Source organism: Cariama cristata, unplaced genomic scaffold (assembly GCF_000690535.1).
Source record: "Cariama cristata isolate BGI_N322 unplaced genomic scaffold, ASM69053v1 scaffold25742, whole genome shotgun sequence".
Taxonomy (NCBI): Eukaryota; Metazoa; Chordata; class Aves; order Cariamiformes; family Cariamidae; genus Cariama; species Cariama cristata.
In genome coordinates, this window is record NW_009605945.1 from 4,661 (window position 1) to 31,029 (window position 26,369).

The 26,369-nt window shown below is 37.9% G+C and overlaps 1 protein-coding gene across 1 annotated transcript; it reads right to left on the minus strand.

Annotated features, from left to right (window-relative positions):
* Nucleotides 1-1,176: 1,176 nt before the first annotated feature.
* On the minus strand, nt 1,177-26,005 carry LOC104158514 (bromodomain-containing protein 3-like). Its single transcript, XM_009696186.1, has 17 exons — nt 25,814-26,005; nt 23,489-23,626; nt 22,637-22,766; nt 20,326-20,498; nt 18,813-19,184; nt 17,652-17,780; nt 17,261-17,449; nt 15,787-15,974; nt 15,420-15,712; nt 15,182-15,292; nt 13,509-13,631; nt 10,287-10,399; nt 8,845-8,986; nt 4,992-5,065; nt 3,516-3,664; nt 1,972-2,134; nt 1,177-1,245 (listed from the first exon to the last, which is right to left on the minus strand). The coding sequence occupies exons 1-17, from the start codon at nt 26,003-26,005 to the stop codon at nt 1,177-1,179; spliced, it is 2,748 nt and encodes a 915-aa protein (XP_009694488.1).
* Nucleotides 26,006-26,369: the final 364 nt, after the last annotated feature.

Genomic DNA, 26,369 nt, shown 5'->3' on the forward strand with positions numbered 1-26,369 from the left:
AAAATAAAATAAAATAAAAATAACTAAACAAAATTGAATAAACACTATTTAAAATATTTTTAATTTTCCTTTTTTTGTATTTTTTGTAATGTAAATAATATATTAGTACAGTAGAACATGGATGTAGTTTATAAATTAATAAATACACATGTCTTGAGGTGCATGCTTAAAACTTTTTAATGATAGGGTGCATGATGAAAAAAGGTTTTGAGACCACTGAACTAGATTATCTCAAGGGGGGCCCTTCCACCCAGCATTTCTATAATACACATTGTGTTTTGGCATTAATTCTATAAAATAATGTTTTATTAGTCCTGTACTTAATTTGAGATAGCTTTATGTAATCAACAGGAACGTAGAGTTTTTATACTCCAGTTTCTGCTTCAGACAAGTATCCCAACATTAATAAAATCTTGCATTAATCAGAAAGCCTTTCAGACTGGAGCCAGAAATGGGATGCTTTAGATAATTCTGGTTCTTCACAGAAAAATTATCTGGCAAACATGCTTACATCCTTATCCAAATGTTACATTAACGTAAAATACATTAAACAGAAGATCAACATGTCTGGACCTTAAAAGACATGCAAGTATACAGAATTTGCTGCTGAAATTACAGAGTTCCAGGAAACTTTTTTTACAATTACAAATAATGTTACACACCCTTTAGAAATTATCACTATTATAGAGGTCTTTTGTCACAGCCTGGATTCTGTGCGAATGTGTTATAGTAAAGTGATTGTTTTAACAGCAGTCACATAATTGACAAGACCTTGGTTTAAAGTAGTTTCTATAGGTGCATATTTAGTATACTATGACTTAATACAGTCGAACAAGGATTTGGCTATGCTCAGTATAACAGATTCTCAAGTATTTCTGAAAAAAAATAAGAAAAAATCAAGAAACATATTTTCTCATGTATATACACAATATAGGAAACTGTATTCAAAAGAACAACTACATTCCACTGTGTAGCAGACTAGATTACGTATATTATAAACAAGGAGCAAAAAGATCTTGTGATGCTTTAGGTGTCAATGAAAAAGTTTTTAATATTAAGCATTTTAGAGGAGCTTACGTGCTCTTTAAAGTGGTCTTAACATTTAAACTTGTACATTTTTCAAAGTTGTACAGTTTGTAGTAGTGTTGAAGTTAAGTTCTATATTAACTACAGCTTTCACTCAAGATATTCTTCAAAAGATGCCATAATATCACTCTGCAGATTCATATCAATTATACAAGCCATCTGGAAGAAAGCAAATTAGTGTGTTTCAGAGCAGTGAGCCATTAATGAATACTATCTAGGTCAAATATTTAATGAAGAAAAAACTACAAAGCTTCTTCCCCAAAAGTGTATGCGTCCTCTGTTATTCACGTTTGAGCGTGCATGTTGTTGAAGCCCTCTCTGAAAAGAGCTGAACAGGATGAAAGCTTCAGTAGACCTTTTCTGAATCTAGCATGATCTCACACTGCAGTTTTTTCATAATATTGTACAATAGAATGTATTTGTAAAAAAATTTTAAAGAAAAAACAACTAACAATTAAAACCTATTTGTTACCTAAGCCAATAAAACCAGTAAGTTAGTTTTAGAAAGGCTCAATTTTGGTATTTCAGACCACAACAGTATGATTAGCACTGTTATTGACATGGAATATGTTAAAGAAGATAGACAACTGGCAAGGCTTGAGGTTTGAAATTATTCAGAGGGCAGAAACTCCTCCTCAAAATTTTATTTTACCATGCAATTATTCGAAGATAATGGGAATAATAGGACCAAGCAGGTAGTTTTTTTATTACGTCACTTGAAGACCTACTTTGAGTTTCCTGTTTCATTTTCTGGACTAACTGTTCAGGTAGCATAGTTCTGTTGTTTTCAGTCATTCAGGTCCTTTAAAATAAGGTCCCGAGCTAATGTTTTTTGTTCTCTACTAAAGTTGAAACAAAGTCAGCTGGCAAGAGTCAGCAACTTACTGCTTCTCTCCTCCTGCGTTCTTGCTCCATTTTTCTAGCCAAGTTACGGTCTTGAACAGGAGTATGTTGTTGAGCTTCGGGCAGTTGCTTGCTCTTATGCTCTTCTTTTTGGGGCTCACCGTCTGTTGCTGCCATGGCATTCAATCCTGTGCCTTCATTGCCCCTTTAAAGACAGGAGAAGAGACTAGTATAGGATAAAAGTTGTAGCTTCTTCACAGCAAACCTTTGCACCTGAACAGAAATCTGCAAATAATTTAAATCAGTGCACAGCACTCAAATTGTGGTTCTGTTTTACAGGTTGATTCATAGTACTTTCCCTTCGCAAGAAGTATGTGCATGCAACTGTAAGTTAAGGTTTCCTGTGTTCCATTTCCAATCTATATCCACACAGGATTTATATATACGGTACACAAACCTTACGTGTGCTTTCTTTGAAAGACATGCAAGCTTAATCTTCTGTTACTTTCTTGGCCTGTTATGTTTTGCTTCTACCTTCTTCCTCTTCAACTAGCTATTTGAGGTAGATTTCACTAACTTCAGGCAAGCATTTGTAATGTCTTATTCCATAGGACAACATGCCTGTTTTCCTCCTTGTGGAAACCTGCGGTAGCTGAAGGTGCTTGGACTGTTCACTATATGTTCTGAACAAGTAGCGTACTTTTAAGTCTCTCAAATGCTCTGTTTATTAAAATAATACACTCCAAACAAGCGACCTATTCTAACACAGCCAGCAACAGGCAGGAACAGCAGAATTCAGGAACCAGCTCAGATTTATCTTTCACAGGGTCAAACAGACAAGAAAAAAATCACGACTACTAAACAGGGAAATATTTCAGAAAGCAGAGTTTCAAAAAGGTGGCAAACAGCAATCTAAGATATTACTGCAATGCAGTAATTAGTAGGCAGTCACTTATCCCACTCAGCATAATAATAGACTAGGATACGTATGTGGGCACTCACTAAAACAGTGGCTGCAAACAACTAGGGAAGAATACTACAGCAGTAGCTTATTAAATATGTTTCTCTACAGCAATGCAAAGAATTCTGTTGTCTGAAGTGGTGCACGCTGGAACTCCTTTAGCTATGTTAACATGAAGTTCTTGAAGACTAGATTATCCTGCTTCCCCTTAGGATAGCAGTAGGATGGAGATTTTCCTGGCTACAGATACAGGAAAGTAAGATACTGAGGACAGGTGTGAATTCTGGTCATGACCAGAAGAATTGAGTGCTGCAAGGGACCAAAACCAACCAACCAACCAACCGAGGAGTACCTGAGAAGTTTCTTTGACTGCTGAAATGATGTTGATTTGCAAGGGAAAAAGCCACTTTGTGCATTTTGGATGTGCACTTGTGCTTAGAGTGGTACAGCTCCCCACCTTCATGACACATGGCAGTTACCTAATCTAGACCACTTATTGCTGAATGACTAAGCCACCCAGTACTATACAAACGAAAAAAAGAATAATACTTAAACATATGTGGTTACAAACCTCTCTTTTTCTTGAGGAAGGTTTTGCAGCTCCTTCTTGGCTTGCACCAGAGGCCTTTTTAACTCCTGTGCTTGCCCACTCCTCTTCTTTAATGCTGCTTTCCTGAACTGTTTGAAGCTCTCAGCAGATGTTTTTATTGGAGCTGGAAGCATCATCGTTTTACATAAGCTTACCCAGGAATCTATATTCTTAAATCCTGTATCCTGAAGTTATTAGAAAAAGGGAAACATGGAAGAGGCAAAAATACTCCACAGCTACTAATCATCCATTATCAGCTTAGTTCTTACATGAGCACAATGTTTTGACTGGCCCTGTTTGGAAATATCTACAACAAAATATCCTTACTTTAGCAGAATATTAGTGCAAATACAGCAATCTAAGCAGACTTCAACATATTTTCTCAGCAACTTTGAGATTCTTTAGCAACATGCTAAAAATCATTAGCATTTGTAGCTACTCTTACCCAATCCTTTATGTCCACCTCTCCATTTTTTCATTCCAGAAAACATGAATTCAGAAGACTGAGTTTATGCAAGGTCCACTGACAATATTTTAATACAGAGAACATCCATCTCATTTCTGTACGTAATCCTTACATAACAATATTTTGTATTAGGTTTATGAGTTTTCTTTTAAGTACTTGTGCTTCCTCCACCTCTCGTGGCATTTTCCTCACAGCGTAAAACAGCAAAACCCCAGTATTCTTAAGAAGTACTGCTTCTAGTAGAAGGTCACATGTTTATAAAGGAAATACATATTTTTGGAGTTGAATTCAGTAAGTTAGTTAATAGCTTTCTGAAAGCTAAGTGCCTGAAGAAGAATCCTAAGGGTATTTTAATTCAACAGACTGTATACAAACTTTTTAGGTCCAGAGACTGACATGATCAATTATTTGGACTAGTAATTTTGATCTGATGTATTCAAATAGCTGATTACTACAGAAGAATTTAGATAATAGCTAAGAAAATTCCTCTGTTCCTCCATTTAAGATAACCTATTTTATGCTATGAAATATTTTGCTTAACTGTCATAAAAACCTTCAGATTATTTCCCAATTGTAATAACGTCATCAAAAGTGTATCATCCTGTTTCGGAACAGGTTTTTCAATAGTACTCAAGTCTATATTCCATACTACTCTTATTTTTGTTAGTGGATCAGCAAGAGAAATCACACTAATGGCTTGACTATTAGAACTAGATCAAAGAACACTAGTTACTTGCTTAAATATTAAAACTAGATAAAATAAGCTGTATTTTTTATGACAATATGGATATGTTATATTTAACTTAATCTTACATCATTTACCTTCTGAAATGATCAAAGCCCATAGATTTGTTTGTTTGTTTGTTTTTAGCACTAGAAATGAGATAAATTTGTACAGGTTATAGCAATACCCAAGACCTATCAGACAGTAAATATTTGAATCATAAAAGACCGGATTTTCACAGAAGATCCCAGGACAGGATATTATTGATCCTAGTAAGTATACTCAAGCTCTTGTCCTTAAATAGGACTTGAGCAACACCTACCTTTCTCAGAAGAATTTCGGATTTTTGCTCTAGTGTGTTTTTACCACTACGTTTATCATTAGGTGTACAATGACCTGATAGAAGAACAAAAAAAAGATTTTTTCACTCATGTTGATTTTATAGACTATGTTTCCTCAAATTTAAGTGATTAAAATTTAGTCATTCTAGAAATTGACTTAAGAATTTAGACTGCAGTTTTGTCTTCATCTTATTTGGTTCAGAATGCCAGAAATGCTCCCAAACGTTTCATAAGCTTCAGTTGAACTGGACCCCTTCTCTTCAGTTTGGGGCAGGGAAAGGAATGTTTAAGCTGAACTATAGATGAGAAATTAACACCTGGTTAGTTCTAGGAGAGGTCCCAGCAGAATGCCCAAACACGTTTAGTCAGAAAATCTCAACACAGCAACTGGCCAGTTGCTCACCTCCTGTCCTCTCCCCTCCCCACCCACCCCTCTTCCATTTTGATTCCAGCATTATTTAAGAGTACCTCATTCAGCATGTAAACTCATTTCACTTAAAGCTCTCCAGCCTATGTCCTTTTTTTTAAAAAAAAGGAAGCAGGTCAGCCAGTAAGGGCTAGTCATCACATTTCCAGTAGTCTACAGGATGTATGAATACTCCATGCTGTTACCTCTTTGTTACTTGTGGGGGCAAAAACTCCAACGCTTACACAGGCAAAGTGGAAGTGCTATTTTGACAATACTAACTTCAGATTAACAGTTCTGATATGCTGTGTTACTGTAGAAGATCCATACTATTTTGTGTGAAAAACATTTTCCCCAAACCTTTTAAGACTTCAAAAAACTTTTTAAAATGCAGGAATCAATACAATTTCCTACAGTCATTTTGGTAAGCCTGAAAGTAGACTTTTGTAATACTAGGGGCTGGCTAGCATACCATACAGTTAAGAAAAGCCACATATTGTAGGCTAGGGGTTGTGTTGATTTGTGTTTTGGTTTTTGGTGTTTTGTTTTTTTTTCCTTTTTCCCCCAATCTTACTTATTACTTTGTTATACTCCCCTTCTAAAGAGCTTCTGGGATGAAAATCCAGGTGTACTCTGAAAAAGCCAGTATTTTAGAACCAGATATAAACAACAGAGATATTTTATATCATTCAGCAACAATCCTGTACTGCAGTTTGAGATGTTTCAGTATTTAAGTAAATGTTTAATATGAAACTTAAGATAGCTTTTTTTTTTTTAATGAGAAGGATAAAGTTTTTGAATGTTTGAATCTAGAATGCTGAAGGCAGACTATCAAACCCTCATCCAGTTTGTCATAAAATAGGTTTTCAGAATGACCTCACAGCCTGCAAAGTCAAGACAAGAACAGTGCCTGGCCTTTACCCTATCCCCCTCCACAAGATGGCATAATTGCAAGTGAGCAGGAGAGTTTTTACTGTACAGCAGAATAAGATGGGATGAAAGACCTCTGAAGTCTCTCAACTACTATTGAAGAGGGTTCCAAATCTTGATATCTCCATTCTTATGGATTCCAGGTCCAGTTAAGCAAAGTCTACCTAGATCATATTCTGTTATCAGAAACTTGCTCTCCTCCAGCGTAGAGAATTAGTGTATTAAGGCATCCCTCTTAACACAATAGGCATCTTTGTTAGATCAATCATTTATCCTCGTACAGGCCACTTAAATCTTCGTACAAGAAACTTGACAGTCTGCAAGCACTGAATACTCCAAAATAAAGCAAGAGCTTCACATACCCCAAAATGTCTAACACTGTCATTAAGATCGATTTGATCAACCTGTTATACCAACCAAGAAGATCTACCTGAAACAAGATGAATTTAAATTTATAGTCCTGTGTGTCTTAAAGCTCTAGATACAACACAGGAATATGAGGCTGTGTCAAAAGCATTTGCAGCCATGGGCTTTGAAACATGCATTTTAGAGCTACTTAGAGCAATGCCAGCCTTCACAGAACCTCTCATTGAGAAACAGTGCTTTTTAATCTGAAGTGAAGCTTGTGGCTTCTGGTTTCATAAATTAAGCTTCTTAAGCCACCACTGAATTCAGCGATACACCAAGCGTGCACCCATACCATCAGGTGTTACAAGTCTAAAATCAAGAACTCTTGTTCAGAGGTGCAGGTAACCTCACAGAAATGCCTGAAACGGTGGGATTCTTCACACAATTCAATGAGTTGCTCTAAGCATCCAATTCTAAAGAGTTTTCCTTGTTTGATCCAAGTAGATGCATATAGTACTGAGCAATCTCTACATTTTCTATCAGTAGATTACAGACCCTACAACACTTCCAGATTAGCAGAGTTTTTGTTGTTGTTAAGAAAATTTAAAAAGCCAAAATCCTGTATTTCTCCTTGCCTCCTTCCAGTTTTCTACAGGAGTTAATAATGGAGAGGCTAAGATAACACTGAGCACAGTTGGGGCATGTATCATTGCAGGAACAGTCAAACACTGCTGTATTACGGAAGGGGGCAGATAACTGCACTCACATAACAGTGTTAAAAGCTCTGCTATGCAACATAATGCTGAAGTTCAAGTGTACTCAAAGGCAGTCTCATTACTAGGAAGTTCCCTCATTAAACACGAGCTCCTTTACAACTGTCCACACAACAGTCCCTTGAAAAAGGGGAGAAGACAGAAACAGTACAAATTAAATGAGAAATAGAAAAAAAAAGAAAGTTAAGAGGAATAAAAACTAAGCAGTAAACAATTAAGTATGGAAGGGAGCAAGCTTTCTCAATAGTTTTGCCTATACTTTTTTTTTTTCTGCCAATATTAAAATAGTGAGCTTGATTTATTCCTGCTTGTTTTCCCAACTCTTTAATATGTTAAGATAACATCAGGATCTTGATATTTACAGTCATGCAGTATACAGGACAAGAACTCAAATTTTAGGCAGCCTCAAAACTTTATAAGTGAAGATCATTAGTTCAATCTATGGAACCCATGTACCAGCTCCAGCTGCTACAAGTCTAAACAAACAGGGTCAATATGTATATGGCTCAGTGCGTTAAGAGCGTGAAAATACTGAATAGAACATCTTGGAGAATTAAATCTCCATTTTTAGAGTTACTTTAATACAACTCAAGTACCCAGTATTCTTCTTTGGCAACAATTAAAAAGTTCATCAGCGAGAAGGCTGTGCCTTTTAATTTCATCAAGTTTTTAGAAGCTTGTTCCCTCCCCCATTCAAGCATATACAGGTAGTCTAGAGAGGAAAAAATAAAGGAGGAACCAAAACAATCATATCTGGTAACACTAGGCTCTCAGCATGGATGCGCAGTGTCCAGCTCAGAATTCTTTAGTTTGAAATATGTATGAAGTCTGATGCATCTCTATATGGAATGCAACTTTCAGGGAACCTGTGTTCATGTAATAATTGCAAATTTGTTCCATGATGAAAGCCTGTTTGACATTGCTTTACCATCAGATACTTGTCACCAAGAGCCAGAGATGGTAACTCAAAATGAACACAAAGTGCCTTAGGAAAAGAGCTCCATGAAGCTTCAGCAGAAGACAGCTTGAAGGCCAGTGAAGTTTGACAAGTTGAGGTATCAGTTCTCTCAGACTTCCTGGAAGACTGGGTTACTTATGCCTAGTACTAAATTCAGAAAGCTAAGTTCTTAAGTCAAAAAGTCATTTGCTTTATATATTTTAACGCAGAACAAGAACCAAGCATCCATTTAACTTTTTTTTTTTAAAAAAGCAGCAAATCAAATCAAAAGAGCAACGAAAAACTGTACCCCCTCCATTATTCTGCAAACCAGTTAACTTAGAAGTGTTGAGCATTTTATTTCTTTAAACCAGGTTCATATACATTTTTAACTTTGCACCCCTGATGTCAGTTGCAGTTTTTATTTTAACAATACATACTTTGTTCTTGGCTTATGGATATTGAATCAGCAGTTCTCTCACTGGTCTTGTTTTGAAATTTATTTGATTTGTGTAGATGTATTTTTTTCTCAGCTTGTTTATTCCAGTCAGCACTGTCAACCTGGGAAGTGGTGTTGGATACCTAGAAGAGAAGTTAGACTTCAAATATGTTCTGAAGTGCTAAACATGTGGATTCTTATACAGCAGCAGGATTAGATTTAGAAGCTTAGAGCAGTAAGTTGTTGCAGCTCTAGCTTCTGTAAACACCAGCAAAGAATTAGATTTCATTCATATTATGGTAGTCAAAGCAAGTTCTTACATTAACACTTTGGATTTAGACCATGAACTGCTCAAAGATCCTGAGTGGTGCAGTGGGTAGAATATGAGAAACTGATACAAGCTCTTTAACCTTGCCATGGTACAACATAATAGAAGTTGACTTTTACTGTTGTAAAGCCAGTTGCTTCACGCTAGCTTATGTGTCAGGCTGAAGGGGAGCTGTATTACTTCAGCTCAGTGATAGTTTTTCCTCTGTGCAAGGTTGTGTAGTAATCCCATGAACTGGGGAAGGTGTTGCACAAACCTGAGTTTCATAATATACACTACTTGCTGCCTTAGATAGTGGATGCAAATGGGAAAGGGCGAGTTGCTTTTCTTCCTTTTTTGCAGGACACATACTTGTGCTCATAGACTCAAGAGGTAGTTTCTATCCATTTCAGAAAATAAAAGCTATTAAAACCTGGCTAAAGCAGCTATGTTTGAAACCATGTTGAGAAAGATAGTTAAACATCTTAAGATAGAAGAGCTCATGCTGCTGCAGTAACATCAATAACTTCCCTTGTAACACAGAGGCCCCTCTAACCAGGATATTCTCCAAGAACATGTTAAACACAGAAATCAGCAATGACTAAATATTTCACAACCTCATTGATGACCCCTGGAAGCTCCAGTTTCCATGGCTTTGGGAACAGGGGAAAAAAAAAAGGCAACACACTTTTACAGGATAGCCCCTAGAGTCCCGAGAGTATTACTGAGCTTATGAGATTGATGTTTTCTAGAAACAGGAACATATAGTATAAGTGGTCCATCTCTTTTGTGAAACTGTAGATTTTAGGGTGGGCTTTTAACCTGTAAGTGTGCAAGGGTTACTTAAGTGTAAGCTGTACCACTGAAAATAAATAAAATAAGCTTTATAGTACATTATAAGCTTGATACATTGATCAGCCAAACTCTTTCTTTTTGCGTTGCAGCCAACAGGCAATGAATTAAAAGGATAAGAATCACTTTGTTAGTGCGGTTTTAGATAATTTTTGTTGTAGACCTTAAGTGGCCTTCATTGGATCAAATTCAAGACTGGAATATTAGATCTTATTTAAAGGAGTAAGAATATGCTTTAAAGAAGTAATTTGAAATGAATGCATTGGAGAGAAGCATATATTCACCTCTGGAAGAGCATGTGTGCACTGGGTGACAGAAGACTGTTTTGTCCTTGGAGTACTCTGAGGAGTTCGCTGGTCTGGAGCATCATGCAGAGCAGATACAGCTGAGATTATACCTGAGAAAGAAGTAGTGCATGATTTCCCCTAACATGTAAAGTGCAGTCCTACATCTCAAAATTAGGTCGCTGTTTAGATATGTGGATTAGCTGAGTATGAAGATATGTATCCTAGCTGCACGATTTGAGACAGTTGTTTTTAATTAGTTTTTAATTGATTTCTCAGTTTATCAGCTACCAGCTCAAGCTGTCTTTTACCAAAAACTCAGAAGTGTCCAAAGTTATTAGACCTTTTGAAGTGAGGGAGGAAAAAGAGTAGCTCCTTGGATCGAGTTTCTAAGCAACTTAATATTTGCTATATCTAGACAACAGCAATCAATTCAGATGGCCTATGGCACCAAGCCTTAAATTCAGCTAACAGGGATTTCAGACATGAACTTGAGTGATGATGATGGGTTTAAGCATCTAATTCCTGCCTTAAGGTGTTCAGCGCTTCCTGTAACCCTAGGTTCATTAAGGTATCATTTTGCATCTCAGAGGGAGGCATGAATACCTCCTCCTGGTTTAATACTGTTCTGCCCCACCACAAGTGCCCCAGTAATCTGAAACCCTAGCCAATACTCAGTGCTGCCACACTTTTATTTACATCATGCTCTTTATTATCCATACCCTGCAAGAACTTTTTCTGCTACCCACTTGATAACCTCCAAAAGCCCCAGATAAGCTCTTTGGGCAATACAAACATTAGTCCTGCCATCCCTTCTTTCCTCAGCAGTCAAATATAGCCATGATTCTTGGCATAAAGGTGTTACCTGAGGGAGACCGGGCATTTTGTTCTGAAGGTTTAAGTGATCTATTCTGTAAAGGCTGAAGCCTCTGCAGTACATTGGGAGGTGGCTGCTGCAGTTCGGATGATCCACGATTTTGCAAGCCACTAGTAAGAGATGAGGGCTGTGCTTGCAGAGCAGCATTGCAGGACGTCCTCTGTAAACACAGCGGTATTCTCTAGAAAGAGATTGCAGTAGTTAATACAGCCAAATCTTAATTTTTCTAGCTATTTGATCCCCTTTTCCCACCCCTACCCCCATTTGCACTTCTTACAGGATTCGATAGTCCTTGTATAGTGAGACTGATCTATCACTTTTTAAAGAGTTTAGATGACAAAACTCCATGAGGTAGAGTGCACTGCCTTGGTCTGACAGATACAGAAGACCCATGAGAACAAGATGTAACGTGAGGATTTAAGTATGATGTTTGCTGTTACTCAGAAAGTCAGTTAGAGGCTGTTATAACTGACTGAGCTGACGCTTAAATTCCTGTATGCTGTTTTCTCAGGTTTATTGCTGTCATTGCAGAGGCTGCACTTTTTAAACAAAAAAAGGGTGTTGCATAATTCCTCCTCTCAGTCTTTGCTTATGAAGGTGCAGAAGCAGCAGCTGAATAATAAATTTGCAGCCTGGTTTCCTGTATCCAACTAAGCACTTTAAGTGAAAGCAAGTCTACTGTAAGAATGAAGGCTTTGCTGTGATCTTGCTTTGAAATCCAAGGTCTCTATCTCTGGTAGTTTCAAGGGAAATTGTGAAAGGCTGCTAACCCTGACAAGAATTAACACGCACTATATATATAGGAACAGAGCAATTAAATCTTAGAGGCATTAAAAATTATTTCTAGATAAAACTGCTGTTGCTCATAATAATACCATAGCAATAAGCAATATAAAGTATCCTGAAAATTACCAGTATATTGTACAATTTCTTTATCTTCAAGTTATCCATACATAAAAAAAATATTGAAGTGGGGTTTGTATTATTTATTAGATCAATTCTATACTCGTAGATCAAGTTAGAGAGGATTTTCCTTTTTTTGAGGGTGGGTGGGGTGGGGTGTATGGAGCATTCTCCCCCTCTCTTCTTTTCCCTTCTCCTTCACCCAACACAGAATTACCACAATGATTGTAAGAGGTAAAAGCCTCAGGAGTTCTCCCAGTACATCAGTTTCTATACAGATAGATAAGCTACTTTTAACAAACAGCTTATTTTACATCTGCATGTAAGTTAGTCCTACAGAACAAGTAGCATTCAAGCCACAATCGTGATTTTCTGATAAAATTGTGTCATTTCCAGTACCATTGTATGTAACAAATTACTTTGTTTAGGGCAAAAATGTTATATCCATTCTAGTCAGTTTACCTTAGGCTTTTCCACAGCAGTTGGACAGTTCTGCCTAGCTCCAGTCTGTTTTGAGCAGGTTTCTGTAACTGTAGGTACAGCAAGGAGGGCAGAAAGAGGAGGATGGGAAAAAGAAAAAAGTAATTCACATGTTTCATTATTCACACATACATGATGTGAGTTGCAGTTATACCTAGACAGTCAAACCTCACAGTGAAAGGAACATTCTTATCTTGAATAATTTGACTTCTGCTTGATGTGTTTAGACAACTTCTCCCACATACAAAAAAAGACCACAAAGCTTCCTGCAGGATCAAGGTCTTTGCTGCCACCAGTGACTTCACTGTGTTTGCTTCCCCACACTGCAAAGGGTTGAGCATTCAGCTCACCTTATACTGTAACCTCATACAGACACCTACATTGTAGACTTCCAGCTTGGCAGGTCTATTCTGTCCTAGAAAACTAGATAGAAACATCATTCTGATATCCTGATGCTGCAGCCCTGTAATGTCCCTTGAACAAGCTTGAGACAGCTTAGGCACCAGGGCAGATTTTGGCTCTACAGCCAATGCTGTTGGATCGTTTGTCCCTTAGCTGAGGTATTACCTTGCAGGTAAGGCACCCTTCATGCTGCAGACTAGAAGATGAAAATAAAGTAAATCACGCTTTCAAAAAGGAATCAAAACCACAAGAGTAAGCTGTAGCCTAACAGGTCTCCAGGTTAGATCTACAGACCTCTTGCTAGCTGACTTTAGTCCCTAAAGTTTTTCACTGATAAGTTGAGTAGATGTTGTAGTGGTGTGGTTTATTTGTGTGTGTTTTTCTTTTTTAACCTACAAACTCAGTATTAAGACACTCATTTAATAGCATTGGAATTGAGCCTTCGATGTGGAGCAAACCTACAAGGGTAACTGAAATCCTTGATAAGGATGTGGAACAATAGATGCTCACTGAGAAGGCAGATGTTTTGCCTTCACAAACACAAGAGAAAGCTTTCTGACCCGATTCAGAGTCGCTGCTATCTGAGGAGCTCGAACCACTGCTAGTACTGCTGCCAGAGTCTGAGGAGCTGCTGCTGTCACTCAGTCTGCTTGGTCCAGTACTGGACTCAGCGTTGTTTTCAACTGCAGGAGAAAAAGAAAGAACTTAGAGCAATCTAGAGTGGAGCAGTCTTCATATACAAGACTTGGATCAACCTTGTTAGGTCTATTCTTCCATATAACAGTTCATCTTCTGCCATCTCCTTGTCCACTGTGCATTCAAGCACTGGATTTGAGACCTTTACAGAGGAGGGAGGTTTACTAACAGCAAGCTAGTTGAATGAATGAAAAAAAACAGGGAAGACCTGTAACCACACAACTTACAATCCTAAAGTAGGTTAAAACTGTGCTGTCTTAAGATAGAATTCAAGCAGTTTTCCCTCATAAGTTTTCCTGCTGTTGAGAGCCTGTTTCTGTGCTTGTTGCTGCTGCCAGACTTGCATGCTGAGGTCTTTGTCTATAGCCGACTCTCCTCTTTCCCAAGCTGTATGTACTCCAGAATTACCATCTTTTGCCACCTCCCCACCATCTGACTATTTTGCATCTGCGGGGTTGATTTAACTCAGTTTGCAATGATTTTGCAGTCAAAAAGCTTGTTCAAAGTGTGTTGCACTGAAAATGAGAAGCCACATGGATACCTTTTTCTCTGGATGCAAGCTGGCACTTAACAAAGGCTTAAGCTCCTCCTTGTAAACAAGCCAGATGCTGATTTTAAAGATTCCCTGACCTACCTCCTCCCTCTCCCCACAACACATCCTTTGCAATTGATTTCAGTGGCTTCTCTAAGCTTTTCTTTCTAGGATGTTTTCAAGCCATCAGCTATACTAGACAGGAAGACCGTTGAATGAGCTAATGCTGGATGCAAGCCTGTGTCTTGCAGGGCTGCTTCTGTCATTTCAGCTAGCTGTTTTTTTGTAGGAGCTTAATAGATAACCAATAGAGGGCAATAATAGCAGTCACTAGTTTAATGAGGAACAACTTGACCTATGATAGAGTAGCATCAGCTGCATTGATCTGTTCTCAGTCCTGATGAGAACCACCAGTAAGTATAGATATGCTCAAGTATGTACTGAATTTCTGGCTTTGATATTGAAAAACATTATTGCCTGAAAAAAAATGAATTGATCCTCCCAGGGCACTTCCATAAGACTAAGGCAACACAGCACACATGTTACTGATGCAAAAGTTTTGCTAGCATGACAGCATTAGGGAGGCTGCAATCTAACAAATATGACTAGAGTTTGTTATTCTTGAATGTCTAAGCCACAGAAAGTGAACTGCAAACAAATACATAGACTGTGGGATACTCCTGCCCCACCCCACCATGTTTTCATATGTCAGCATAAGGGAGGTGGTGTTCAGTGTCCCTTAAGCTCTGAAGCTGTTATTTTTACCTGTAATAAAGGGTTAGGAAGATGCAGAAAATATTTTAGACAGGAAACTGACCAAATCTGCTGCGGTGCCTCCAGCTCACTCAACATGGGAAGAATCTTAAGAGACTAGCAATGGAAACTTGAGATCTCAACCATTCCGAGGAGAAAGTCCCCAGCTCCGTAACAGTACTTAAGCCCAAAGGGAGAATCCCACTGTAAGCTATTTCTTTTGTAAATGAATAAAAGTAAGAGTCACATTACACTTTAAGTTCTCCTTCCTTGGGTTTAGTTGACCATTGACATCCAGTAGTCTCTTCACGAGCTCTTGTTTCCTCTCAGAATTAAGTTGTTCTTTCGACTTTGTTTTTTTAGCTGCATATGAAACGGAAGATAACATTGCAGCAAAAGTGAAAACAAATCTAGTGTGTTGTGGGTTTGTGTGGTGTGTGGGTTTGTGTGTTTTGTTTTGTTTTTTAAAAGCATCATTTATGCTACATACCCTGTTGCTTTCTTGGTCTCTTCCTCAAACAGGTTGCCACATATTTCTCTAGTTCTCTGAGTGTTGAAGCCTTTAAAGTTTCAAAGTCTATTTCTATCTCATCAGGGTTAGAGTTCCTCAGTGAAGGTTCTCTTGACTGTATTATATGGACTACTTTCCCAAGCTTATCTCCAGGGAGTTTATTTATGTCCAAACTCAACTGTCGTTTTTCATCATAATTCATAGGCTTGGCACCATCTTCATCTTCTGACTTATGTGCCAACAAGACCTGCTGCATGGTTTTCTTTGATTGACTGCAAGAAAAAAGTATACTGCAATAACAGCAGTTTAAAATAATTTGACACCCACACAAGTCCCCCACACTTACATGTTTAAAGACAGCTTTTTCTTAGACTTCTTCTTGTGTTTTAGGTTTTTCTTCTTTTGAATGAGGCTTTTTATTTTAGTTTTTTCCTTGTTCTTACTTTTCTCCCTTTTAGCCTTCGCTTTTTTCTTTTTCAGTCTAGGTAAGTATGCTCTGGTCAAAGCACGCAACTGCTGGTGAACAGCTTTAAGCTATCAGAAGCAAAAAAACCCATAAATGCAAAACACTGATAATCTTAGGTTATGTAAGAGGAACAATAAACTGGTCCTAAATATCACAGAAGGTTTGTGGCAGCTAAGTGGATATAAGATGTTTGCTTTCCAAATGAGGTTCATTTTCCAAGCATCTTACTATGTTATAGATTAGTCACAGACCATGGATATAGAAGACATAAGGCTAGTTATTTTATGCAGACGATTCTGACAACATATGTCTTCTAGCATCCTGTGAAGAATAAAAAATAACACCCCACCCCCCCCAAACAACAGTGTAGGAGTATCCAGCAGCCTCTCTTTAATTGCAAGTATTTAGGAAGCACATAAATACCTTGTTAGATTAGACTTCTAGAGTGTTAATGAATTAGGCTAGTGGGACTGGGCTTGTGCATTCAACCCATAAGCCCCAGATATTTTGTGATATAAAATGGGTAGCTGGGACATACTAACAGCTTCAGAGAAAGACCTAACACAAGTTTGTTTAAGCCTCATAGAAATTAGAAGAAAGATGGACAGATGATGAGAATTAGAATTCAGACACACTGAAATACTTCATTATTGCAAAGGCTGTCTTGTAGACTTTTGGTTGTCCTCATGCCTGTATTCATAAATTGATGCTGTATATGCTACTCTGACAAATACTGAAAATGAAACTGTCCCTCATTTGACTAGCAGAAGAAATGCTAGTTTTCCCTGTACAGCAGCAGCAGGTTAAAGCATTGTGTTCAGGCAAAAGCAAGACCTATTCCACTTTTAGCTGATGAAGCAAAGCCATGCTTCACATTAGCATAAGCATGGGATTCATTCTGTTTTACTTTACACTTAGCTTTCTGAAGTAGAATTTAATGACTTGCTTTTGTGTGGCTCAAAAGAAACTGAGCTCAAGAAGAGAGCTCTTCAACCACGTTAAGGAAATGCCATTGTTGGAAGAATATGCCACTAAGCTAAGTGTGGAGTGTCTGGATGCTCTCATCATACCACAACAACACTGTTTTATTTTTCAAAAGTTTGAGAGTCACCTGAAGAAATGGTAGGCAAGAGTACTAGAGCAATGATTAACTAAACTCATGAGTTTAGTGCTGAGGCACTATTCACTTAATATCTGAAGGTGCTTCCAAACAGGAATAAAGTTCTATATTAAGAAAAAACTGACTACAGAATCTTTTAAATACCGATTATTGGTGCTAAGCCTTAGAATGGACAATTGCAAGCGGCGCTGTCAGAGAGATTCTAAGTCATGCATGTTAAGTACTAGCTCTTACTTGTTCCTGAAGCTTTGCAAGGTGTGCTGTTCTCTCCTCTTCAGACTCTTCAGATGATTTTTCTTCTGAAGAGTCATCATTACTGCTCTCAGTGGAATAAGGTTCTGTCATTTCTTTTGTAGGCTGTGGCAGAGGAACACTTGCAACAGGTTCATCAGGAATTTTGGCAAAGTGCAACTCAAAAACGTCCTAAAGTGTTAGGTTGGGGAACAGCAGAGAGATCAGTGCATTTTTCAGATTTCTACAACATTATGAAGTTGCTGCTTGTTTTCTAGAACTACACAGCAACACAGTAGTTGATAACATAAGTAGATGCTACATCAGGGCATGAGACCACAAAGGAATCTTATAATCCTACTCTTTTTCAAGTCTGACTTAAGTGCTAACTCACCTGAAGTTTTCTTGCCATAGCAACTATTTCATGGTCTGGAGAATTATGTTTGTAGCAACTCATGAACATTGATCTAACATCCGTAGCAAATTCTTGTATATCACTATATTCAAAATTATCCATTTTCTTCTAGAGGAAAAGAAAATTAATGCACATTTAGGGCTTAAAAGTGGAGAGCGGCACCAAGAACTGGCAGAAAAAGAGGAGGAACAAGAATTTTGATATCCAGTCAACATTCGACTTGTATCAAGACAGTAAATACTGTAAGAACCATTATGGTTCTCATTTCAACATTGTCTCTTTAACAAAGCAAGGGAATTTCCTCTTTTAAACAGATTTGCTAACTGTAATTGCAGTAAGGACTTCATAGTACTAGTTTCAGCACTAGGTCAAGACAGTGCTCTACTGATTTTATTTGGTGATGTACTCGGCACTCATTTTTGATTCTAGGCATGATATTTATACAAAGCCTATTCTATAGTTGTTTGAGTCAAAGTAATGGGCTAGAAACTGGGAAATAACCTTAGTATTGTGCAAGCCAGTTTTCAAGATAATTCAATAGACTATTGAAATTCAACACTCCCCACAAAGGTGGATCTTAACTTGGCTAAATGCTTTAACCCCAGAATGATGTGCCTAGTATTCATAAAGCACTAGCCATATCTCTCCATCTAGAAGGGTTCCTTTTCACAGAAAATGTGAAAGGTGTCACAAATATCCAGCATTGAGCTTCCAGGGCACTTCACCAAGGATAATGAGAATCAGAGAGAAGCAGAAGTTGACATTACAGAATTGCATTTTGTTTTATAGAGCATTGGCAACAGCATTGTGTATACAGACTGAAACATATTTAACATGCAGCCTGCTTGGAAGTGCTTCATGGAGATGGTAATTCCTTCACTACTTATATTAGTTTGTTCAACAGATAGGTAGATTAGCTACTACACACATAGTCACAGTGAGACTTAGAAGACTTTCTTCAGTGAGCTGTGTCGCAGTTTCTTGAGAGATAAGTGTATATGGTTTCTATGCCCGCTATTTCTTTCAAAGGAGAAGCAACTTTCGTGACACCTTTTCAGCTAACACTATTAAAATCCAGTCATTACACAAGTTATTCAAGCAAGCACACAAATAGCCCAATTCTCTCTGAAATATACTTACTTTAATGGTTCCCAGGTCTGTAGGACATTTGGTGATCCCTTGGTTCTCACCAAGTGAGAAAGATGCAACATCTACAGGTTTTAAGAAAGGCCATGAATATGCTGCATGTTTCTTTGAAAACATTTCTTTAAGTATTTGATTACAATGTTTTAGTTGTTCTGACAACTGAATCTTTTTAAGAATTTCAGGTGACTGTTGAGAATCTGGCAAGTGTCTCTTCAGAAGCTTATTTGGTACCCTACATTCATTTTCACCTCTGCATGCTTTAACAGCTTTTCTTTCATTAAATCTTGCAGAAGATTCACTGCTTGCTGTGGATATTGAAGTAGTAGGAGTTGTAGTGTCAGCCTTCCTTTTCACACCTTTTTTTGCCTAGGAAAAGAAAATTTTACAGTCTAAAATACAGGCATCCAGAAAAGCGGGAGCATGGTCAGCTTCCAGACTACCCACAAAAAAAAAATAATATCTAAAAAGTGTCAGAACTTTTACAGCTATTGAAGTCAGAGCAGAATGTGGCACTTCCATAAGTTTAGACTGAAAACCTACAAGGCATTACAAGATCAGCACACCAATCCCAATCTTAGATGTAAAGGAAAGAACAGGGTGTACTGCAGGTCAGGTTGCGGTCAGGTTTTAGCCATTTGAGAAGACTCCAAGAAGCTGGTAGGTTATGAAGTTACCACAAGATGACTGCCATGGGAAGCAGAAAAGTTACTGCAGTTCATTTTAAGCCTGGTTGAGGGTTTTATGTACAAGGTTTATCTCTATTTTTCTTTAAACCTGGGTAGTATTTGGTTTGGAAGCAATACAACGTGTGCTTTGTCATCAGTGTTCAGACTCTTCAGTGATGTGTAAATACGCACTGTAGGAGACCCTGGCATATGTGCCTATTCCTCATTTGAAGAGCAAAACCAAAACTAAGTCAATACAAGAGTGTTTATCTGATGAAAGTGTCAGATGTTCACATACAATTCAGATTTCAGTTAACAAGAATTTGCTTTTGTGAGCTACAAATACCTTCCAGACTAGTTACACAGTGTTTAGGCAGACTTGCTATTTTTGGGGAATCAAGCATTTGGTTTACATTGAAAACATGAGAAGTTATTAAATAGAACTTAAAAAGTGCTTTATTTTAATACTAAAACTGTTATCTACACCTCAAGGAAAGAACAGTTTCTACATCAAGGTGAAGCCTGCAGAAGTATAGTAGTACACTTAAGAATGATCATCTTTGTTTCTTTGAGAACAACATTCTAAAACCACATTTATAGGAAAAATATGAAAAAAATGTACCAAGCAGTCATTCCAATTTCTGTTTAGTTTCTAGCATTAGTACTGGCCCAGTTATTTAGCAAAAACCTAGAAGATTTAATAGGAATCTCTTACTATCTCCTATCACAATAGAAGTTTAGAAAAGATACTGCAATCAGCATGGTTCCTTTGGTTTTGCTGTTAGCGCCTGAAGGAACATTTTCAATACCTTCCTTTCTGAAAGTTATTTGAGGAAACTTACTTTTGTTATAGGGACTGAAGCTGGCATTAAATCAGTCAGCTGAGCTGCAGACAAAGGAGCTAGCATAACCTGCTGTAGCTCTTGAGTCATCGCTGGAGGCTTCTCGCCGCTTTCAGCTTGTTTCTGCACTGTGCTTTGTTCACTGGAAGTCCCAGAGTTGGGCTGCTGTGTTTCTGGTTATTTTAAAACAGAAAGTTTTAAAGTTAGGCTTAAATGTTGCAGTTATTTCTTTCATTATCAAATTGAACGGCTGTCAACAGAACCACTCTTCCACATCCAGACTATTCAAATAAAATACAAACAAGAGCATTATTACATATAGCAACATCGCTATCCTCCTCTACTCAGCACCATTAGTACCTCAGCCAGAATATTGTACCAAGTTATGCATATTTGGCTTCAAGGAAGCTGTGGATTAACCTCAGAGGGAAGATTAAAGAGACATCACACTAAAACCTGTGCATTGTAAAAACATTGTTGCCAAGAAGTGAATCAAGTTTTTTTTCTACCTACACATAAAGACCAAGGAGCAAGGGGTGCATCAAACTGCATCATGAAGGTTCAAGTTTCCTAAGCATCGTTAAGACCTGCATATTTTACTTAGCAATATTACAGATCTCCATCACTGTTTTGAGGACAGTTTAGACCAATGTTTTTCTGTATTTGTTTCAGCTGGTTAGATTACTAATGTCTTTTCCAGCTCTGTGATTCTGTTAAGTTCCCACGGATGTTCACACCTATTCGTTTATATAACACACTGAGTAACACCATGACATTCTCTGAAATTGAAGTCAGTTGCCTTTTTTTGTTTTTAAAGGAAATAAGCTGTGTGTATAGATCTGGCTGTAAAGCCAAAGTCTGCAAAAGACAGGATGGAAATATCTTGTTGGTAATAGCAGTGTGCTCTACTATCCAATTCAAAAAGAAGCGTTTAGAACATTTCAGAATTCGCACAAGCTGCATGTTTCTGTGTGCAAAGGGAATGAGGGGATTTAAACAGCATTAATACCAGCAAGATGGTATTACAAAGCATCTCAACAAATTGTTGCAATCATTTGCGAACCAAAATGCTAACTCTGCTTCCAACACATTTCTCAACAGAAATCTTTCCTGGGAGTCACTTCTACTTGTTCAACCAACATATTCTTCCAAGGCAATGAATTGCTTGAGATTTTACTCAAATAAGCAAGTAAGAGCACGAAGCCAGCTGAGCATCCTCCTCTTCCTCCTAACCCCCTAAAAATTCTTGTGAAAGGACCAAGAAGTCCTCTGCTTTTCCATATCAATCTGCCAGATCACTGAAAGGTAGTGTTGCTTCTCAAACATACCTTGAGGACAAAGCTACAGAGATCTATCAAACTGTAATACTGTTTTGAAGAAACATTTGTTTCAGATACTACCAGAAACAAGGACCACCACACCACAAACAGCAGTAAGAGGAAGCAAATGAAGTCATCAGGAGACCCTGAAGAGCTGTATAGTTGCATAGCTAAATAATAAAGAGCATTTGTTAAGTGACCCAGTAAGAACTGAGTTAGCTAAGATCACTGCTCCATGGCTGTTGGAAGGTAAATAATTAAGAGGTAACAGGGTGACAAAGTGTTGCAGGTCTTTCAAGACGTGGCTAACATTTCCCCAACAACTGGCAGCAGTACCTTCAGAGCAAATTGGAATACTACCTTGGAGGTCTCCAAATTAGCCCATTGAGATGCACATGTGATTCCAGACACTGCATAGTTGTACTTCTATCAATATAAATATTTATTCTTTGGCAGTGTTGAGAGCTTAGATGTAGAAATGAGCACTTCGTACAAGTGAAACAGATTATAAGAGCAATTAAAAAGGCATAGGAAGTGATGAGTAATAAGTTGCAGCTAGTCATCTGGCCTCTTGCAATTAGGCTTACCAATGTCACTTCAAGTAGTTACTATGTCATTTCCTCCTAAGTTTGAGATGTCTTGACCAAATCACCCTTTTTGTGGGCAAGAACACTGCATTTCACCAGAAGGTTGCCTGTGAAGCTATGCTGTGACATCACTGATGAAATTGTTAATTCTGATTTTTACCCCCTCTTAAACACACTTCATTAGTGGAAAATAAGAAATTTAGCTAGTACCTATAAAAAAATATTACGGCTGCACTGAATCTGCTAAAGCCTTATAGTGATGTTACTTGTCTGATACGGTCTGAGAAGAGCAGAGAACACCCCAACTGCTCCAGGGTTGAGTTGTGGCAAGCTATGGAGCATTCTCCATTTCCAGCTTTTGCTTGTTTAATATGTTAACAACTCAACATATAATAAAGGCCTTACCTTCTGGCTTCTTTCCTTTTCTCTTTCCTTTGTTGAGAACCACTAGTCTTTCTTCTGGTGGCATTTGGGCTATTTTCTGCATAAACACTTTTTCTAGTTCTTGGGCCATAAACACAATGTCATCACCTGGCTGCGAAATACAATCAGCAACATTCAGAGTAAAGGAGAGGCTGCAGTAATGGAGGGCTACCTTGCAAAAGAAACAGTCTACAGAATCCTGCTCCCAACAGATTGAAACAAGCCACTCCCAACTCACTTTAATACAAATTGCTTCATTCTCAAAGTACGTTTTTTTTCCCCACTGTCCCATTGCACAGTCCTGCTGGCTTTATATTGCATACTTCCCACAGCAAAGGAAAAAGAGGGCAGATCTGTAACTCCCTCATTCATTCCTATATTCTGAAGAAAACGGTTGAAGCTTAAAGATACCAAGACACAGCCAACAAACATCCAAGCACAGGCAGATGCTCACACTTCAGGTTAGGTTAGTTAAGCTTGTTGGAGGAGCGGAGCATGGCTCAGGGTTGCTAGCCTTAAACTTGTGTAGCAGTTACATGGTGCTTGCTGTTCATGAGTTCTGCAACTAAATCCCAGAGATTTTGCAGGCAGAATCCTTGTGCAGAACAGACTATGCACTCAGTTGCTTTAACAGCAGGCTGGACTTTGCTTTACATGCCCTCCGTCAATCATAGCAACAAATCCTCCTGCCACCCCTCCCTTTCAGAGAAAATACATAGTTAAAAAAAAACATGAAGACATTGACTAATTTAGTGCAGCCTCTAATAATTGATTTGTTTTATACTTGTTTGTTCAATAGAATTGGTTACTGGTAAGAGGTTGTGTTTTGCATACCTTGTTATATATGTAGCAGTTCAAGAACATAGTTTTAAAGTCTTCAATGCATTCTGCAGCTTTCGTGTAGTAATTATGTTCAAGACGCTTTTTAATGGTGCTCAAGTCCATAGGTTTCTTTATAATACTGTAATAATCCTGTGGTTTTTGAAAGAAGTTAGTCACACAACAGAAATCTTTAACATTAGGACATGAAAATGCTTACACATTCAGTTATGAAAGTTAAATTGCAAGAGAGGAAAATTGTGTTATGTTGGAAGGACTATTTTATTTAAAGGAAAACTTCCCCTATAGTCATAGGTACCACAGAAAATGTTCAGGAACTCTTCATCTCATATTTTCCCCGTGCTCTTTCATGTAACATCCACCATTCAAAGCCTCAACGAATATTTATTTTAATAGGATCCAGAGCTATACTGGTAGCAGTACTTATGAAAAATATACATACTTCTCATTTGTTATCTCAAAGCCATTTACCTGAAGTAGCACTCCAGTTACAGAACAGGGGGAAGAGCAGCCAAAGATAGAGTTTGACAAAGACTTGGTCACTGACAAAAAGAAGCTGCCAAGTTTTCACAGTTGCTGATCAAATACTTCATCCCCTGTGTTACATTGGTTCTCCTTTCAGGGTTAGTCTAGTGAAGATGAGGCAATATGATAGAGGCAGCTGGAATGTGAATTATTGTGATTATTTTAGTAGCATGGCTACAAGCTTGTAGTTAAGAGCATGAGGCTAATTCCCTGCTGGTGTATTTAAGAAATCAGAACAGGAATAACCCCACTTAGTTCACATATACATTGCAATTGTATATACTACTTCAAGAGTCTTCTAAAGCTGTCCTAACAATCTGTTTTAGTGAAATAAAAAAGCTAAACACATAGTGCAGACTGTTGAATTTACCAAAACTAAACCAAGAAAACATTTAAATAATGCAGCTAATAATTAAGTATTGTCCATTCTGCATCTTCTAAGACCTGGAGGCAAGAGACAAAGGTGGCAAATACCTTCATGGTCCTTGCCATGGAGCCAGAGGTTTGCTTGTGATTGTGCAGCAGTTGAACTAACACGTACTTTTAGAAGTGAAGTGGCTGCCTTCGAAATCCAGAGAGGCAGAACTGGCCTGAGGCCAGCTGCAAATGTTGCTACAACTCTGATTGAATGACCCTTAATATTAACCTTAAGTGACTGTTCCTTCCAAGAAGGAAAAAAGGAAGGCAAAGACACAGAGAGATAGTCACTTTGACTGTGCTTTTGGACAAACTGACGAAATGAGTTTGTCATGAGAAACAGCTGCAGATTAAGGCTTTTGTCTGCTCTGAACAGAACCAATGATTTCGTAGAATTAGTCTTGGAAATTTTGAGAGAACTAATTATGATTTCTTAGGCTGGGGGGGAAGAATCAAAGGAAATGTACCATGCTTACAGTTTTATTTAACACCTTTCCACTTATCTACCAAGAGCAGTATCTTCCAGGACATTTGTAATACCAACAAAAACCATCAGTGTTTTCATTTGGCTGAAAAAGCTGAGGTGATCCAAAACTGGAGTCTAAAAGATACCCAAGTTAAGACAATTTGTCACATGACATTATTCACTTTGTTGCAATTAAATTGTAACATAAATAAAACCCACAACGCAATACAGAACAAGAATTTAAGCATCAGATCTTCTGTTTTGTGGAAGGATGTTCTACCACTGTGGTATGATAAGAACACCATATCTCTTTTTTTCTTCCCTATTTTTGCAGGGATATTTAATTCCTGTAGGAACTTCAGAGCAAGATGTCAAAGTTGATTTGAAATTAAGAAGTACTACAAGTGTAATTACTTCTATGCATCAGACTTGATCCAGATTTGCCTGTTTAGTTTAAGGTCAATCAGATCTGCTTTTTCCATCAGAAAGTATTTGACATTGAAAGAGGCTGGCTGCCTCCTATTAAAAATAAAAAACTGAAAGGCAAAAGAAAATACTCCTCATACACAGTGTTAAGAAATACATCTAAACCTGCAGGGAAGTAGAAAGAAGAAAAGACAGAATACCAACATTCAGAAGCTCCAAGAGGCCTGTCTAAGCATTCTTCTTATCCCTTAGAAATATTGACTTACTAGTCTCAAGTCAGAAAGCAAATGAACAGAGATGCAGCATTTAGTATGAACCAGAGAGAAAACACAGTTTTCTTGCAGGCTTGGATTAATGAAAGCAGTTCATATGCAAAAGTAGTCTTCTGTGATCTGTTGCATCAGAAAAAACTCTTAAACTAGCATTAATTCACAAGTCCTGTAATACTTTACGTACTAATACTCCAATTCCAAAATGGTTCTTACAGGAAGATTCAGCGCTGCTGCATCTACAGGCTGGTGAAATGGCCAGGAAAAGTTGTGTCTCCACATGGCTTTCATGACCACCCTCTGTAAGTACTGAAGTTGGTTTGTTTGACAACCGCTATTTTTGTTATTCATATATTCTGGTGGAGGAGGGTTAATAATAATAGAGTGGTGTTGGCTTGGAACAGACATCTTTAGCAAGTTTGTACATCCACTTGTTCAAAGATCTTCATTATACATCTAACCTGAGGAAGGAAAAAAAAAGTTAGCTAAATAGTATTCAGTGAAGATACCTAGATTTAATGCTGTTTGCATGTTCACTTCCGTTTGTAAAGTGTGAATGCCATAGTAACAGGCATATCTTCATGGTTTAACCAAGACACATTTGTTTTACAGTGCATAATTGGATGTGCTGGACCACTAGAATCTAGGAATAAATATATCCTCTGCCTCCCACCCCACTCCCCAAAGATGGGAGTCCTATAGAAGAGATTTAACCTAAGAAGTAGCTTTACAGCACACACTGCAAGTCTCGCTCAGCACATAGCATTAGCTA